This window comes from Indicator indicator, chromosome 25 (assembly GCF_027791375.1).
Source record: "Indicator indicator isolate 239-I01 chromosome 25, UM_Iind_1.1, whole genome shotgun sequence".
NCBI lineage: Eukaryota > Metazoa > Chordata > Aves > Piciformes > Indicatoridae > Indicator > Indicator indicator.
This window is the reverse complement of record NC_072034.1, coordinates 13464199-13480259: the sequence shown is the minus strand read 5'-3', so window position 1 is coordinate 13480259 and position 16061 is coordinate 13464199. Positions and strand designations below refer to the sequence as shown.

Here is a 16061-nt window from a genome sequence, read left to right as displayed (position 1 = left end):
TAATAAAGTGAAATACACAAAAGGCCAATTTGCTTGGCAGCTTTGTAAACTGCAGGGCTAGAATGTTGTTCTGCTCTGTGGTGTGTAATTTTGGTGTTGCAATAAATCAGATAAACTTCTGAAGGTGTGCAGGTGGCTGTATGGAAAGATTAATTAGCTCTTGATCCTCCTTGAAACAGAGAGTCTCAATGATTCCTTGGAAATTATGCAGACTACTTGTCCCATGTCTTCTAGAGCAGATATCATGGTGTTGCCATACCTTGAGCGTAGGCATTTACAAATCTTTGTGTGTATCTGTTCCCCTTCCAGATGCTCTGTATGATGTTATCACTGTGGGAGCCCCAGCAGCACACTTTCAAGGATTTAAGAATGGTGGTCTCCGAAAATTGCTGAGTAAATTTGAGGCAGAAAGACGAAAGTAAGTATTTTTGTAAGCAGTTTGGAAAATATCATGCATGAAAATGTTATGAGCTCACTGAGGAACAAAACAGATAACCCTGCTGAAATGCATGGAAAATTAGTCTAGTAGGGACAAGGATGCATTCATAAAACATTCCTTGATAATCCCTGCTTTGCTGGACTGCAAAATTGAAGCACGCTTTAATTCTAGTGTCAAGACCTATTTTGAACACAGGCTCAAAACTGTTATTTTATTCCTGTGTTTCAGGAAGCTTGAGGTATATTAGTTCTTGAAATCCTGCTTTTCAGAATGAGATGTCTCTTTGGTAATTCTTGTGCTAAGTGGAAAGTAGCTGTAGACAATTTTTCAATAATGAAACAGTAGCTTAAGGTAGCATCTTCATTGCTGACAGCCCTGGGCATATGTGAACAAAAAATATTTTTGGCACATCTATGAAGTGAATAAGAAACTACTCGTTCTTCAGAAAGACAAAATGAGACTAAGCAAAGATAAAGGCCTGAACTGGAGTTTCAGTTTATTGCTGTCATCAAATGCTTTGTTAACCACTGAAGATGCACAGAAGTTGTATATTTTGCTTATTAAGAATTGGATGCATTTGTGTTGGTTGCTGTGGCTGCTAAGAAGTTTCAAGCAGCCACAGCTATCGCTGGCAGCACCCATAGCTGTGACTGCACAACACTTGGGTTAAGTGTGCCAGCCCCAAGCAATGAGTGGAAGTACTGTGTGTATGCTCATCTAAATCATCATGATTGACCTGGACAAGTTGGAGAGGTGGGCAGAGAGTAACCTTATCAAATTCAATAAGGGCAAGGGTAGGGTGCTGTGCCTAGCAAGGAATAACCCCATGTAGCAGTGCAGGTTAGGGGCTGACCTGCTGCAAAGCAGCTCTGTGGAAAAAGACCTGGGGAGTCCAGCTGGACAACAGGATGACCATGAGCCCTTGTGGCCAAAAAGGCCAATGGCATCCCAGGGTACACCAAGAAGAGTGTGACCAGCTGGTCAAGGGAGGTTCTCTTCCCCAATACTTTGCCCTGGTGAGGCCTCATGTGGAGTGCTGTGTCCAGTTCTGGGCTCACCAGTTCAAAAAGGACAGGGAACTACTGGAGAGGGTACAACAAAGGGCTGCCAAGGTGATTAGGGGACTGGAACACCTCTCTTATAAAGAAAGGCTGAGGGACTGGGGCTTTTTACTCTAGAAGAGACTGAGGAGGGATCTCACAATGCTTATAAATACTTAAAGGGTAGATGGGGCCAGTGTTTTTTTTCAGTGGTGCCCAGTGACAGGACAAGAGGTAATGAGCACCAACTTGAACATAGGAAGTTCCATCTAAACATGAGAAGAGCCTTCTTTACTTTGAGACTGGTAGAACACTGCATCAGGCTGCCCAGAAAGTTGATGGAACCTCCTCCTCTCAAAGTCATTCAAAACCTGCTTGCACACCATCCTGTGCAACCTGCTCTGGCAGAGGGGTTGGACTAGATGATCTCCAGAGGTCTCTTCAACACCCTATCACTCTGTGATGCTTCACAGAAAATTATTTCCATTTTATTCAGTGCTTTAAAAAGTTTTCTAGGTGCAATATCATGAAGAGTGAAAGGAGAAATTATAAAAAGTTACTTTTGACTCCTAGGTTGACTAGAAGTCGACATCATTGCTAACACCAAACAAAACCCAGCAGATATATTTGCTTTGAAAACTGTATTATTATTCTTTGTTTGCACTGCATGACATAAAAACCTTATTAAATCTCCTAAAATCTTTCATTTCTCTGGTGACAAAACCTGCCAATGAAACACAAATATCACAGATCACGTGAGACCCATGAATGGACTTTGTATAAACAGTAGGTACTATTCTGCTGTCAGCAGACTGGGATAGGCTGCCACATCTCCCTGACATGGAGGCCTATGAGGTACATGTTTCCTGATGAAGAAAATGTCTAATGATGTTACTTAAAGTATCTGCTGCTTAACAATATGATTAATACAGTTCTAATCACATTTAGTGGAGTTTTATCATTCTTTGTAAGAAGAAACTGAAGTCATAGGCGGGCTAGGAGGGCAAAGGATACTGGGTGTAGCACAACCTTTTCTCATTTCTGTTTGTTGCTTTTTCACTGACAACTGTGTAGACCCCTAAGTTGACAGAGACTTGTGTTCAGGAGGAGTGGGCAAAGCTTTGTGTGGGCTTTATCTGTTCAGTAGGTTGTTCATACCTATCTGAAAGCACCTGAACACCACATTGTTTGTCACGCTCCTTAGGCTTTTCACAGTCTCACAGTATCTCAGAGGTTGGAAGGGACCTCAAGAGATCATCAGGTCCAACCCCCCTGCCAGAGCAGGATCACTTAGGGTAGTCTGCACAGGAATGCATCCAGGTGGGTTTTGAAAGTCTCCAGAGAAGAAGACTCTACAACCCCCCAGGCAGCTTGTTCCAGTGCTCTGTCACCCTCACTGTAAAGAAGTTTCTCCTCATGTTGAGGTGATATCTTCTATGGTCTAAGTTTGAATCCATTCTTCCTTGTCTTATCACTGTGAACCACTGAAAAGAGCCTGGCCCCCTCCACTTGACACCCACTGCTCAGATATTTATAGACACTGATCAGATCCCCTCTCAGTTTTCTCAAGACTAAACAGCCCCAGGGATCTTAGTCTCTCTTCATAGGGGAGATGCTCAAGTCCCCTAATTTTCTTCATCCCAAAGAAGCACCTCTTATTTTGGTGACATTCCAGGGCAGGATGCTGGGCCTTCACTCTGACAGTGCAGTTTTCTTTGTGTTTCTTTGTTCCCCTGGAAGAGCACAAGTCTGTCTTTAGGACTATCTAAGTAGGGCACTATATTTTCAGACTCTTACTGAAAAACAAAGTGTGAGTCAAGCTAAGAAACTGAAGTCTGAGCACTGAAAATGGGGAACCACAATATTTAGCAAATCACTTGCCAGGCCTGAAGAAATGGTTGCTTCAGTCAGGTATGAATTCCCATGAATTAGAAAGGAAGAAACTTCAAAAATTCATCTTCCCTCTGTCTTTGAGGGCAACTCAGAGAAAACTCCACATGGTAGAGTTAGGTGATTATTTGATTTGGTGATCTTAAAGGTCTTTTCCAGCCAAAACAACTCTATGATTCTGCTTGGTTTTTTTACTTCAGTTAGAGGAATATGTGTGAGTCAAAAGACAGGAGCAAGCAAGCTCTGACCATGATCTCACTTGCTTGGATATTCAAGAATGGTTCTACTTTAACTAGATATCTGAAAAGACCATTCTCATTCTATGGAGAAATTTCTTCACTGTCGCAATATCAACTTTAGTTTGTATGCACCTGCTTGTTTGACTGCACGAGGCTGCTTGGAGGACACATAGCATTTCCAGGGGCAGCTTTTACAATTTAAATTTTCTGTTTTACAATGAAAGCAGCTTTTCTGAAGATTTGGTTGAAGGAAGAAGTGACACCTTGAGATATCAGTCAGAATATGAAATGAACAGGGAAAAAAAAAGGAGATTTAGCAACTGAGTCCTCTAGTCTAACTGAGCTGAAGACCTGGAGGAAGATGCAGGAGTAGATTATTTCTCAAGCCAATGACAGTAGCATTCAAGACATTATTAGGGCACATGACAGACACCTTGCATGCTTTTGACCTCCAGGCTGATTATTAGAACAGTTTATTGAAACATTCAGCCATGTCAGCACTTCAGAAAATATTTGTTGCTCAAACTATTCTTGTGGAATTAACAGACGAGAAACTGTTAACTGGTAGCAAGGTTATATCCTTTCCAGTTGCCAAACCAAAGCAAGAATGAAACAGATTTTGTGGAAGTTTAGCAGGACAATGTGGAAAGTGAGTATTTGAAGATAGGTCTGGCATATTTCCTATTATGTAGAATATACATTTTTGTGCAGAGCGGCAAGTATTGCATCATAATATTTATTAAAATTGCAATATTTTTGCAGTTCCCTCATTTGTTGCCACTAAGAAAGTCAGAGTAAAAGAAAAGGTAGATTTCTAAAACTATGGTCAAATAAGAGCAAGAAAAGTTTTTCTTAGAAGTGGAAAAAAAAGACTTAGGGCATCTGGTCTGAAACCAGGTCCATGGCTTTGCAGCCCATGCTGTTCTTTATCTTCAACAGAGGTGTTAAAGACTTTACCACTACATCAGGCATGTCTGTAAGGCATGGCTCTAGTATGTCTGTCCCTGGTGTAGCTAATAGTGAACTTCCTAAGACCAGTAAGAACAAGAGATGCTTCATTTTTTTTGGTAGTCTTATTTAGGCATAATGGCATTTAATTCAAATAATTGAAGTGTGATGATTAAGGTATGCTAAATCATTATGGAAGATGAATTATCTGTGTAGTTTATACTTGAGACTTTTTTTCCACAGTGCTGTATTGGTTTGGTCTTTTCATTTTTTCCTTCCTGATTTCTAGCTAAAAGACAGTCAGTTGTTCAGATTCAGTCTTCCATTGGGCTGCTAGTATAGATTGCTTCTCCTTTCAGCACATGGAGGGCTTGTCCAAGTGGCACAGTAAATTACTACCTTTGGAGTTCATTTGTGCAGGAACATTTAAGGCAACCATTCTGTAAGTTAGACCCATATCATGCCTCACTGCTTGAAATACCCATAAATCACTTTCAAGGTACACTAAGGACTTTTTTTTTCTTATTTAAAATCCAATTTGATGATTTCTGTTTTAGCCAAAGCACACAGACTTATCATTACAAGATTTTTTTTTTATTTTTTTTTTTTTTTTTTAGTACCACAGTACTACCCATCAGGAAAAACAGAGGTGTCCCACAGGTTGCATTAGGTACTGTGATCCACAATGGGTTTGGACACAATTTCTAGCAAGTTCTTTGGAAATGATCCTGCATTAAATTAGCACAAGATTCAAGCTGGAATAGCATTGAAAAGGGTTTTCTGATAATTTTTTAGCTTTTAGTTTTAAGCCATAATAATTTGAGTTGTCTGAAGGGATCCCTTTTTGTTTGAGGGTTAGATTTTTTTATTCCAAGTGTAAGGTGTGCTCCTTCATTCATGTACTTGTTACCAGAGCTGCTATTAACACAAAGATCTTCAGGGTTTCTCTTACCTGAGTTTCGTAGCTTTCAACCCATTTCCATTCTCTGAGGAGCCTGCAGTGGTAGTGTTTCACAGATAATCCCAGAGATGTTGCAGTAAGGATTTGTGTTTGATCTAGTTGTAGCCTTTATCCTCAAAGGGAGACCACAGCCTGTCACATACAGCACTTTTCGGGGATCTTTTTCTTTGGTCACTTTCCCCTTTTTGTGTGTGTGTGTGAGAGAGATTAGACTTCATGTAGATGAACATTTTTTTCACTGACCATAAAGTCAATGTATTAAGGTTGTTGGATGTTTTGATGAGAGGCTGCCAAAGTTTGTGTACATCATTGAGATGTAACAATCTCACCTCGCTATTTTACATAGGCTAGGCTCTCTGGATAAAATTGCCTTGAGCAGACATAAGAGAAAGGGGACTGGAGCTGGAAAAAGAAGAGAATGAGGAGTTGGGGGAGTTTGGTATACAAAGGTTAGAAAGGATTGTATGTTTCGGAGAGCAAGAAGTTGTTCTATCTGCATGGATTCTAGGAGTGGCAGGAGGAGAGTAGATTCATAACTTTGCCGTCATTTCTTGTGCACTTGAGCAGGCTGCCAGGAAAAGGCTCCATTGAAAGGCACCATTTAGCCTCAGGCTTGTGGTGAGGCACAATACCTTTTATCTCCTGATAAGAGCCATGCTCAGTTACCCTGTGTTAAAACCTACTTGCATCTTTCCACAAATTTAAAGATACTCTAAAATAAATGTGAAGAATTGTGGAAGGCTTGCCCTGGGCATTCAACCTTTGTAGTCTTCCTAGGAAGAGTCACTATGAAATTCACCTATGCCATTGTGACATTTGCCCTACTTTGGTCTCTAGATGGCTGATGAAGGGGGCATCTTGACCTTTCTTTTCACTGAAACTCATGTCCTTGTACCAGCTGAAGGCACTGAGTTATTCCAAAGCTCAGTTAGGAATGAAGAGAAAACATAGAGCAACAAGAGAAGATCTGTGCATATAGCCTCAGCCATTGCTTTAAGATAAGGATTCATGGAGATTTGGACTTCATAAGATAGATTAGACAGAACTAATAACATAATTTCATTTTCCTCAGTATTCAAAGTCAGAATTTCCACATTTGAGAAGGAATCTTATGGAAATAAAAAAATTAATTCAAGCTTCTGATCTCTCTCAAGCCTGTTTTCAAAACCTTAGAACTGATCATATGGTTTAGTTTTATTTCCTGAAGCGGTGAATTGTCCGGAGAGGTTTTTTTCTGTGGCAATTTATTTTTGATCATCACTTCCCACTTGAGACAGAATACATGTGATGCATAAATAAGCCACTGAATTGGTATCTTTGGCAATGTAACATAAGCTTGAGGTTATCTGGGGGTAGATGTTCTTGCTGTGTATGCTTTAACTGTATTCTTGATGGTAATGTCTGTGGTTTTGACCGTGAAAAACGCGAGGTCAAGTGTTCATTGTTGAAAGATTTTAACCCAGTCCCAGATGGTGACAATTTAACCCAGTCACACAAATTGCTTAGTTAACAGCAGGAGTGGAGTTAGTCAGAGTGTCATTAAAAATTAGGCATTTACCATATTGCAGGATATATTCTCAGGCAGAACTTTGATTATGTAGAGTTCAAACTGCAGATGCAGTCAATGTAATCTGTATTAAAATGACACAGCAATGTCCTTAAAGCAGTTTAGAAGCTGAAATGACCACTGACATCCATGTATACATAGTTAATGATGGTGCCAATATATGGAAATGATGAAGTGTGGGTTTATATGCTTAGTGAAAGCTTTGAAACTTAACCCAGAAGACATTCTAATAGAGTTTTTCAAAAGTTACCTGATTAATAATGTATTTTACATATCAAAGGTAGATTTTAATGGTGTTGCTGATTTCCCCCATTGGACCTACTCCTCTGGTCTTTGCCCTAATGCAAGAGTTTCTCTTATTCATTAAAAATGACACTGACACAGGTGACGTGTAGGAAGGATCTGGGAGTCCTGGTGGACACCAAGTTCTCCATGAGACAACAATGAGCCCTTGTGGCCAAGGCTAATGGTTCATCCCACCTACAATACTGCATCCAGTTCTGGGCTCCGCAGATCCAGAAGAACAGGGATCTACTGGAGAGGGTCCAACGGAGGGCTACAAGGATGATGAAGGGACTGGAGCACTGCCTTGTGAGGAAAGGCTGAGAGACCTGGGGCTCTTTAGTCTGGAGAGAAGACTAAGAGGGGATCTGATCAATGTCTATAAATATCTGAGGGCTGGGAGTCAGGAAGGAAGGGACAGCCTCTGCTCACTTGTGCCCTGTGATAGGACAAAGGACAGTGGATGTAAACTGCAGTACAGGACGTTGCACCTCAACACAAGAAAGACCTTTACTGTAAGGGTCACAGAGCACTGGAACAGGTTCCCCCAAGAGGTTGTGGAGTCTCCTTCTCTGGCGCCATTCCAGCCCTGTCTGGATGTGTTTCTGTGTGACCTGCACTAGATTCTGTGGTCCTGCTCTGGTATGGGGGGTTGGACTTGATGATCTCCAGAGGACCCTTCCAACCTCCGACATCCTGTGATCTAGTTTCTGCATTAGGACACTTGTGAGAAGTTTCTATTGGCAGCTTCTTTTAAATGATATTACTTATCATTGAAATAGTAGTGATATTACTAAATAATTAGTAATAGTGCTTATCACTACTCGCACACTACATCTCGCTGTAACTATACATAGCAGCAAGCTCTGAAAGTAGTTATTTATAAAGAAACTTATTTCAGTGAATTAGAGTTCATAATGTCTTTTCCTGAATGGCAGGGCTGTTGAAAAGCTTAAACTAGTCCTGGATGCAGCAGTGTTGAGACACAACAATTAGAAACTTCAGGTACTCCAAATGTTTCATTTCTGAAAAATAGTTCTTTCTTGGGAAGAATTTGAGGGAAGTTGCCCTCAAATTCTGAAATAAAGTAAATACTTGGAGTTGTCTCACACTTTCTGAGGTTCAGGGAATGGTAAAATCAGCCACATAATGAGGGATGATAGAATATTTTGAAGAATGACTCCTGTCTTCACCATTTCCTTTATTTAAAAGCTATGGTTGACTTTATTGGAATAAGAACTGCACAGAGGTTTAGTATTTCTCTTTCCTCTTTCTTTTCTTTTTGCATTGTCTGCTGCTTTTCTATTGCAGTATTCAGTGAAGCTTAGAGCTGTGGGAGATCAGTGAAAGGGATCTGGGAATTAAAGGCTGAGGGGAATCCCAGGAAGGAGTGCATGCATGGTGAGCTTGATAACAGTGTTAGCCAGAATCAGCCTGCAAAAAGCTTGATAAAGGGTGGGAGAAGCTGAAGGGGAATTAAAGAAGATTATTCAGTGCTGTGAAGTATCAAGACTTTTAAGACTGTGTCTTCACTACAATTAACATCGACTATTGCTCTTTGTCCTTGCCCTGTCTACTGAGTCTGACAGCTTGAGAGTTGCTTCAAATGTAGAGAGAGATCTAACTTTGAAAGCTCATTTCACTAATACCTTGAAGGCAGAGCTGTGGCCAGTTCCTCATTTCTCAGAGGGACAGGGATTTTTTTTTTTTTTTTTTTTTTTTTTGCCTAATACATTGGACAGACAGCTTATACAATTCATTTTGGGAAAATATTCAGAGTTCTGACCTCTGCACTCAGCAGTCTAGCAACTCATGTAGGGGCCTGTGAATTGGAGACACGTAGTAGTTTAGGTGTGGCTGGTAGCATGACTGACCATGGCAAAGCTTCTCTGACTCAAATGCTGTCCATCCTGATTGCCTCTGCACAGAACTGTATCTAAAATGCAGACATTGGTGAAAGACAAAAATAGGATGGGGTGCTGCAGAATTAGGGTATGTAACTCAGTGAGGTATCTAAGTAAGAGGCTGAGTTTTAAGACTGCTTGAATCTATCCTTATTTGTAAGATGACTTAAGCCTTTTAACTGTTACGGAAGTGATTTCATTTGAACTTAGAGGATCACAGGATGTTAGGGGTGGGAAGGCACCTCTAGAGATCATGGCATCTACCCCCCCTGCCAGAGCAGGACCATAGAATCTAGCTCAGGTTGCACAGGAACACATCCAGATGACTTCTGAGTGTGTATTGCATATGTCTTTTATTGAATTAAATTTAATTTCTGATTTGGAGAAAAATAATGAAGAGGGATTGAAAGGGACACTAGAAGACACAAAGGGGAAATGGGAGAGTGAAGAGATCTGGAAAAAAGACCAAAATGAAATGTGTGAAGTTCGAAGGATTGCACACATGTCAAAAGTTCATGTCTTGATATGTGAAATGAAGAAAGAAATTAAATCAGTGAGGAAAGGGTGGAAGATACTGAAGGATGTGTGATGAAAAGACAAAGGCAAGAAGTGAAAAACAGACAAAGCCAACTGGGGAGTAATTTGTACACTGTTCTGGTAATTGGTAATGTTCCAGGGGCTGCTTGGTTATGTTTCCTGTGTTACCATTATAGGTTAATCTGAAAATGGAAAAGATTCTTACTGGTTTCTCTGAAAGACTGAAGAAGGGCTTTATACAGGATTATGTACAAGAATTTTAGGTGGGGAGATGTGTACTGCAGAGAAGAACCTGTAGGTGTGTGCATGCTGTCTAAAATGGTATTTTGGAGTAATGCTATAAAAGAATATTGCATTATTAGGAGTTGTTGGGAGGGAAGAAGGATAGGAAGAGAAGTCATGCAAAAGAATTGTATTAGTGTGTGAACAGTTGAAAGGAAAGTAGGTTTGCAGGATGCATTCATGTGTTTAACTCCCATACCCTGTTTCTGCCTCTTTTCTTGCAAGTGGTTTTTATTGGAGATAACTGTTTATCACCACATCCTGGGCATCACTGGTGCTAAACAGAATTGTGTGCCACTGATGAATTAAACATGAATGGCTCATTTTGAAAGGTTTAATGAAGTAGTTATTTATGTGACAGAAAATTCAGTTGGAAAAGTAAGGAGCCTCATGCTCTCCGTGTTTATTGCCTGACTTGGTCAAACGTGTTCTCTCTCCAGAATTACATTTATTTAAATAAATAAAAATCTGCTTTTCTTACATTAAGTTCAATCACTCTAAAAATGAGTGAGTTGAGCATTTGGTGGCAGGCAGCTTGGTGTTCTCCTCTGTTCAAGCAAGGATTTGGTTTTTACCCTTAAAGCAAGGAACATTTCAATGATATCAGTGCAGTTCAGGCATCTTGTAATTTTTTTGCCAAACTAGTGGTAAGATTTTTTAGCACATTAAGCATCGCTATTAACAGCAGAAATTATTTTGACATTATGTGCCCCTCTCTTATTACAGTACTGGATACCAATGTATTTATTATTCACCTGAAAACACAGCCAAAGCAAAAGAAGTTCTCAGCAACATCAATCATCTACAACCGCTCATATCAAGCCATGCAGACCTGCTGCTTAATTCTGCAAGCCAGCATTCTCCAGACAGCTTGAAGAATTCTTTAAAGATGCTTTCAGAAAAAGTAAGATTCAAATCTTCATTGCAATTGAAAAATGGAATAACCAAGTCTGTAACTGCTAAGGTTTTTTTTTTTCTGCATAAATTGACTTTCGTAGCATCAGGAAATGTTAAATAAGCTTCGCTAAAGTAAGCTTCAAAATGTTGCTATCAGAAAGAAGAATGTTATTTAGCATTTCTCTAGGCCTTCCATGTAGAAAATTAATGAAATCTGTAAAGGTTGTCTTTATTTGAAAGTATGATTAACTTAATTTCATGTGCCTTTGTTATCCTCTAGTGGCCACATACTGGGGCTTATCAAAAATAGATTATTGTAAATAATTTTGCTTTATTTCTCTCTCTGAGATACTTCTAACTGCTGCTTGTGGGAGGTAGTTCAAGCCAGGTTTGTGTATAAGGTTTAGAATAATAGCATGATCAGAAACAGTGATGCAGTTTGGAAGCAGATGCTAGGAAGTTGACACCAGGAGGTCTCCACTTTTAATCCTTTCTCCTGTGCTATTCCTCTGTAGCTTTAGGCTCTTCCTAGAGTTTCTTTAACTCTAAATTAAGGAAGATGATATCTTCCACCTGTCTCTGTGATATTGGAAATTAGCTGAAGTTTGAAGTACTTTTAAGCATATGTTATCCTATTAAAATATTAAGCATTATAACTATGACCAAAGGGGGTGAACAAAGTTTCCCATCACTTCTTGGGCCATACATTCTGTAATGTGATCTCAATGCCACTGTCAATAACCATTTCAATCTATCTTCAGCTATTGGGAAGTGGCAAGCCCTGTGGTCTGTTGAGCACTATTATCACAGCAGCACATCATTCAGTGGGAGAGTTTCCAGCCTGAATATTGAGCTCAGCCACATACTGAGAAGGCATTGCCTCAGAGCCACAGGGGAGATAAGCATTGCTCTTGGTTACAGATGTGTAAATCCACAATAACTCTGAGAACACTGGGGATGCTGTGAATGTCAGGGATAACGTAGGAAACTAGATTTCAGCCTGGAAATGAAAGTGAGGTGTTTAGGGGGGCTGGAGGGGTGGCAATGGTAGTGTACCTTTCCATGTAGTGCTGAATAATGCCATTTTTAGCTGCACATCAAAAAGGTGGAGCTGCTCTGTTAGAAATAGGCATGGACAGGTGAAGCAAATCAAACTGCGAAGGAATTTGTGTGTTAGCTGAAGCCATTTGCTTTGGCCTTCCCACCTTTACATGGCTAGGTGGGAGATGTGGATGGTTTCAGAGCAGCTGTAATGTTAACCCACTGTTTGAACCATGGCTTGGAAGAACTAAATCCAGTTGTCTGAACAACTGCTGCATGAATAGTTGAGTCTCTGCTTCCTTGTCTATTCCCAAATTTACTTGGAGGAGAAAGCAATAATTGAGAGAGTTTGATCACTGCTGAGGAAAGTAGTGTGGAGGGACAGGGACAGCTTCTTGTAAAGAAGGGAAGAGACTTGGGGAGGAAAGGGAGGACTACCAAACAACTTCAGGGAATGGTGATACTAAGGTTTCCAAACTCTAAATTGAGTGAACCCACACAGTGTTGCAGTTAGATCCCTCATGGTTAACGCAAAGCATCACCTTGATATCAAAGATAACCTCTCTATGTGATCTGGTACAGTATGGGAGAACCAAGACTAGCATAGTGTCCCTGGTTATATTTAAGATAGACTGGCATGCTCTTCTGAACAGAATTCCATGATGCCTACCTGGGTGCTCGAGGCATAGGAGGTGCTTCACTTCTACCACCTTTTTTATATGTAAAACCCCAATGTTCTCTGATGTTCAAACTAAATAGAAATTTAGAAATTAAACAACTGTTAGAAGTTGTAAAAATGATTTGCGTGGTGATTCAATTCCTCAGGTTTATTGAAAAGCATCTCACTTTTTACTTGAAGATAATATTCAGCAAGATACAGCAGGTGATTTATCTAAAACCCTTAGTTTCTCTAAAACCCTTAGTGAGTAAATCGGAGCTATCAATAATGTAACTTAGGTATTTATGTTAGGAATGGAAAGACTGGCTGCATGCATTGAAAGTGGAAAATTAAATCAAATAATTCCACTGCAGCTCCTTAAATTGAGCTTATTTTCTCATATCAAACACGGTTTTACTTCTCCATATATGCTTTGCAATTTACTGCACTGTTTTCCTGAGACAACCTTTTATCAACACTTTCTGTTAATTGATTAAGGAAGCTTTTAGCTGTTGACAAGTGTATCAGCATTTGCAGCTTGCAGAAAGCTTGATAAATTCGTTTTCCAGCTATGCCTATCTTTGTTTGCAGAAATATCCTTTCGTCAAGTATCTAAAAGAATTTGCCAAGTTCCCATTTCTTTGAATAGACTTGTTTTGTGGTTTCAATACCATTTGATAAATACTGATATTCTGCAAATTTAGCTGTACTGAGCTGCAAGAAAATGCAGTTAAAATGTAGATTGTTGTTAAACCAATGGAATTTAATTACAGAAGCATTTTAGTCTCCATATAAAAAAAGTTTCTCCCCCATGCCAGTTTGCCTTTCAAAATGAGTTTTCCTTAGAAAATTCTTATATTAAATCTAGCTATTTGAACTTTTCAGGTAGTTAACTAATATACATTGCAGTCATAGTGGATATTCTTTACTCCACGTTGTCTGATACTTAGAATTTTCTGAAATTTAAAGCTTTTCCATGTCTACCATGCCTGATGCAGAGACCTGAAGTGATCTCAAGCAGACTTTTTTGGAGAAGGGGAGGTACAAAACCTCAGAGAAACTGTGATGATGTCACTTCTAAGGACAGGCAAGTCAGGTGGTTTGGACTGCCTTAGTATGGAACTGTAGAACAGTCTTGAGGAGGAGCTCTGCTGTTAAGAGTAGACAAATCTGCAAGTCTCACTTTTCCTCTTCTCTGTACAAGGTTGGCAATATTCCCCAAAGACTATGTGGTCTCTGAGCATGCACTATGTGGAGGCTGGAAATGTAGAAAACTATAATTGCCCTATACTGCAGTTCAGGACTACCATGAGTCTTGAAGGGCTACATATAAGAAAACTGTCTCTGTTTAAGCACCAAGGTAGTGAGGAGAAGACAGAATGGGTCTGGTAAAATTGCCAAGGAGATGAATGGTGTTGCTAAGCCTAATCAGTAAAGAATCCCAAATCAGGTCTGAAAGATGTCCTGATGTTGGTCTGAAAAAAAAAAAAATCACAATTTAGCTTAGATGTCCTTAAGGTTTTCATTTTTCAGACTTTTATGTCCAGCAAATTTTCAGTCTTTATTTGTGCAACTGTTAGGGATCAAAAATGTCTTCTTCCTAAGCATTGTGAAAATGGGAAAAAGCAGAAACTTCTCAAGCAGGTACCCGATGCATCAGCTAAAGCTTTAAGAAAACTATCAATTATTTAAGACATTGTGGTCTAAATGTCAGTCAACTTTTGAAAGGGTGATGAATCAGGAAAGCAAGAAAAAGAAAAAAGTCCAGTAGGAGTAGAGGCATACAAAAGGGGAACAAGCACTAGCAAAAAGCAAGGGAGTAAGAGTAGAAGAAAGACTTGCTGAAACTGGGAGAAAGATTTCCAAGAAGAGAGATACTAACACTTGAAACTTGTTTGGTTTGGGTTTTTCTCCATTTCTCCTCCACGTTTTGAAGCAATAGGAAGCATTGCAGGTCTGAATGAAGCTTGGCTGAGCAACCTTGGTTTCTAGCATTTCCTAGCTTTGTGTGCCTGCTTGTTCAGGCTGGTTGCTCTGATTCTTATCTGCATGCTTTTCCTCATGTCTGTGTAATGAAGATTGTGTGCACATCTGAATCTGCATGGAACAATCCACTGTGTTCTGTGTGAATAGGAAGGCAACTAAACCCCACTGGGATAAATAACTTCAGGCAGTTTTGCTGTGAAAGCAATGCAAAACTTTTCGTTATCACCTGTGAACCAGAAGCTCTGACTGGGGAGAGGAGCTTTGGTGTGATGGGGTGGATATGTTATAACATCAGGATGCCTGCTCTCTCTGCTCTGCCAGATTAACCCTCTTGAATGTTGTTGAGGTAACCAAAATTGTGACTCTGCCCAAAAGTCTGTCACTGGTGTTTTGCTAGTGATTGCTGCCCTATAGTGGAGGGAAACTTGTCCTTGCACCTCAGCCTCCCCTGTTCAGTAAGTTGTGTCAGATGATGGAGGGAACAGGCCAGCCTCCTGAGTAAAAGTAGCAGACACAGGGCTATGTGTGTGACTGCTGGAGATGGGCACGCATGGGAGATGGGTGACAACAGCAAGTGCTGTTACATGGAGACACTCTAGAGATGTTAAACACCATATACTGTGCCCAGTTTTGGGCTCCCCAGTTCAAGAGAGACAGGGAAATACTAGAAAGAGTCCAATGGAGGGCCTTGAAGATGATGAAGGAACTGGAACTTCTCTCTTATGAGGAAAGGCTGAGAGACCTGGGACTGTTTAATCTGGAGAAGAGCAGACTGAGAGGAGATCTTATTAGTGTTTATAAGTATCTGAAGGGTAGGTGTCAAGGAGCTAGTGGTAGTCTGTAATAGGACAAGGGGACACAAAGTGAATCACAGAATCAACAAAGTTGGAAAAGACCTCAAGGATCATCAAAGTCCAGCCTGTCACCCAAGACCTCGTGACTACTAAACCATGCCACCAAGTGCACGTCCATTCCCCTCTTGAACACCTCCAGGGACGGTGACTCCACCACCTCCCTGGGCAGCACATTCCAACGTCTAACAACTCTCTCTGTGAAGAACTTTCTCCCCATCTCCAGCCTAAACCTCCCCTGGCACAGCTTGAGACTGTGTCACAAGAAAGTTCCACCTCAGCATGAGGAAAAACTTTTTCACTGTGAGGGTGGCAGAGCCCTGGAGCAGGCTGCCCAGAGAGGTTGTGGAGTCTCCTCTGGAGACTTTCAAACCCCACCTGCCACCTGCATGCATTCCTGTGTGACCTGCCCTGGGTGATCCTGCTTTGGCAGGGGGGTTGGACTAGATGATCTGCAGAGGTCTATTCCAACCCCTACCATTCTGTGATTCTATGATACGCAGAAAGCATTTTCCTTTTCTTGTTGGGGTGGAAGGGAG

General features: G+C 40.5%; 1 protein-coding gene across 6 annotated transcripts in view; it reads left to right on the top strand.

Moving 5' to 3' along the window:
• INPP4B (inositol polyphosphate-4-phosphatase type II B) overlaps nt 1-16061 on the top strand; it is a 168190-nt gene that overhangs the window by 85429 nt on the left and 66700 nt on the right. For 4 of the 6 annotated variants that reach the window (XM_054392425.1, XM_054392423.1, XM_054392421.1 and 1 more), the window contains 2 exons: nt 310-418; nt 10816-10993. In XM_054392425.1, coding sequence (XP_054248400.1) covers nt 310-418; nt 10816-10993 — 287 coding nt within the window. Of the gene's footprint in view, nt 1-270; nt 419-10815; nt 10994-16061 lie in introns of all 6 variants that reach the window. The other 2 variants (XM_054392424.1, XM_054392422.1) reach the window with 1 other exon arrangement.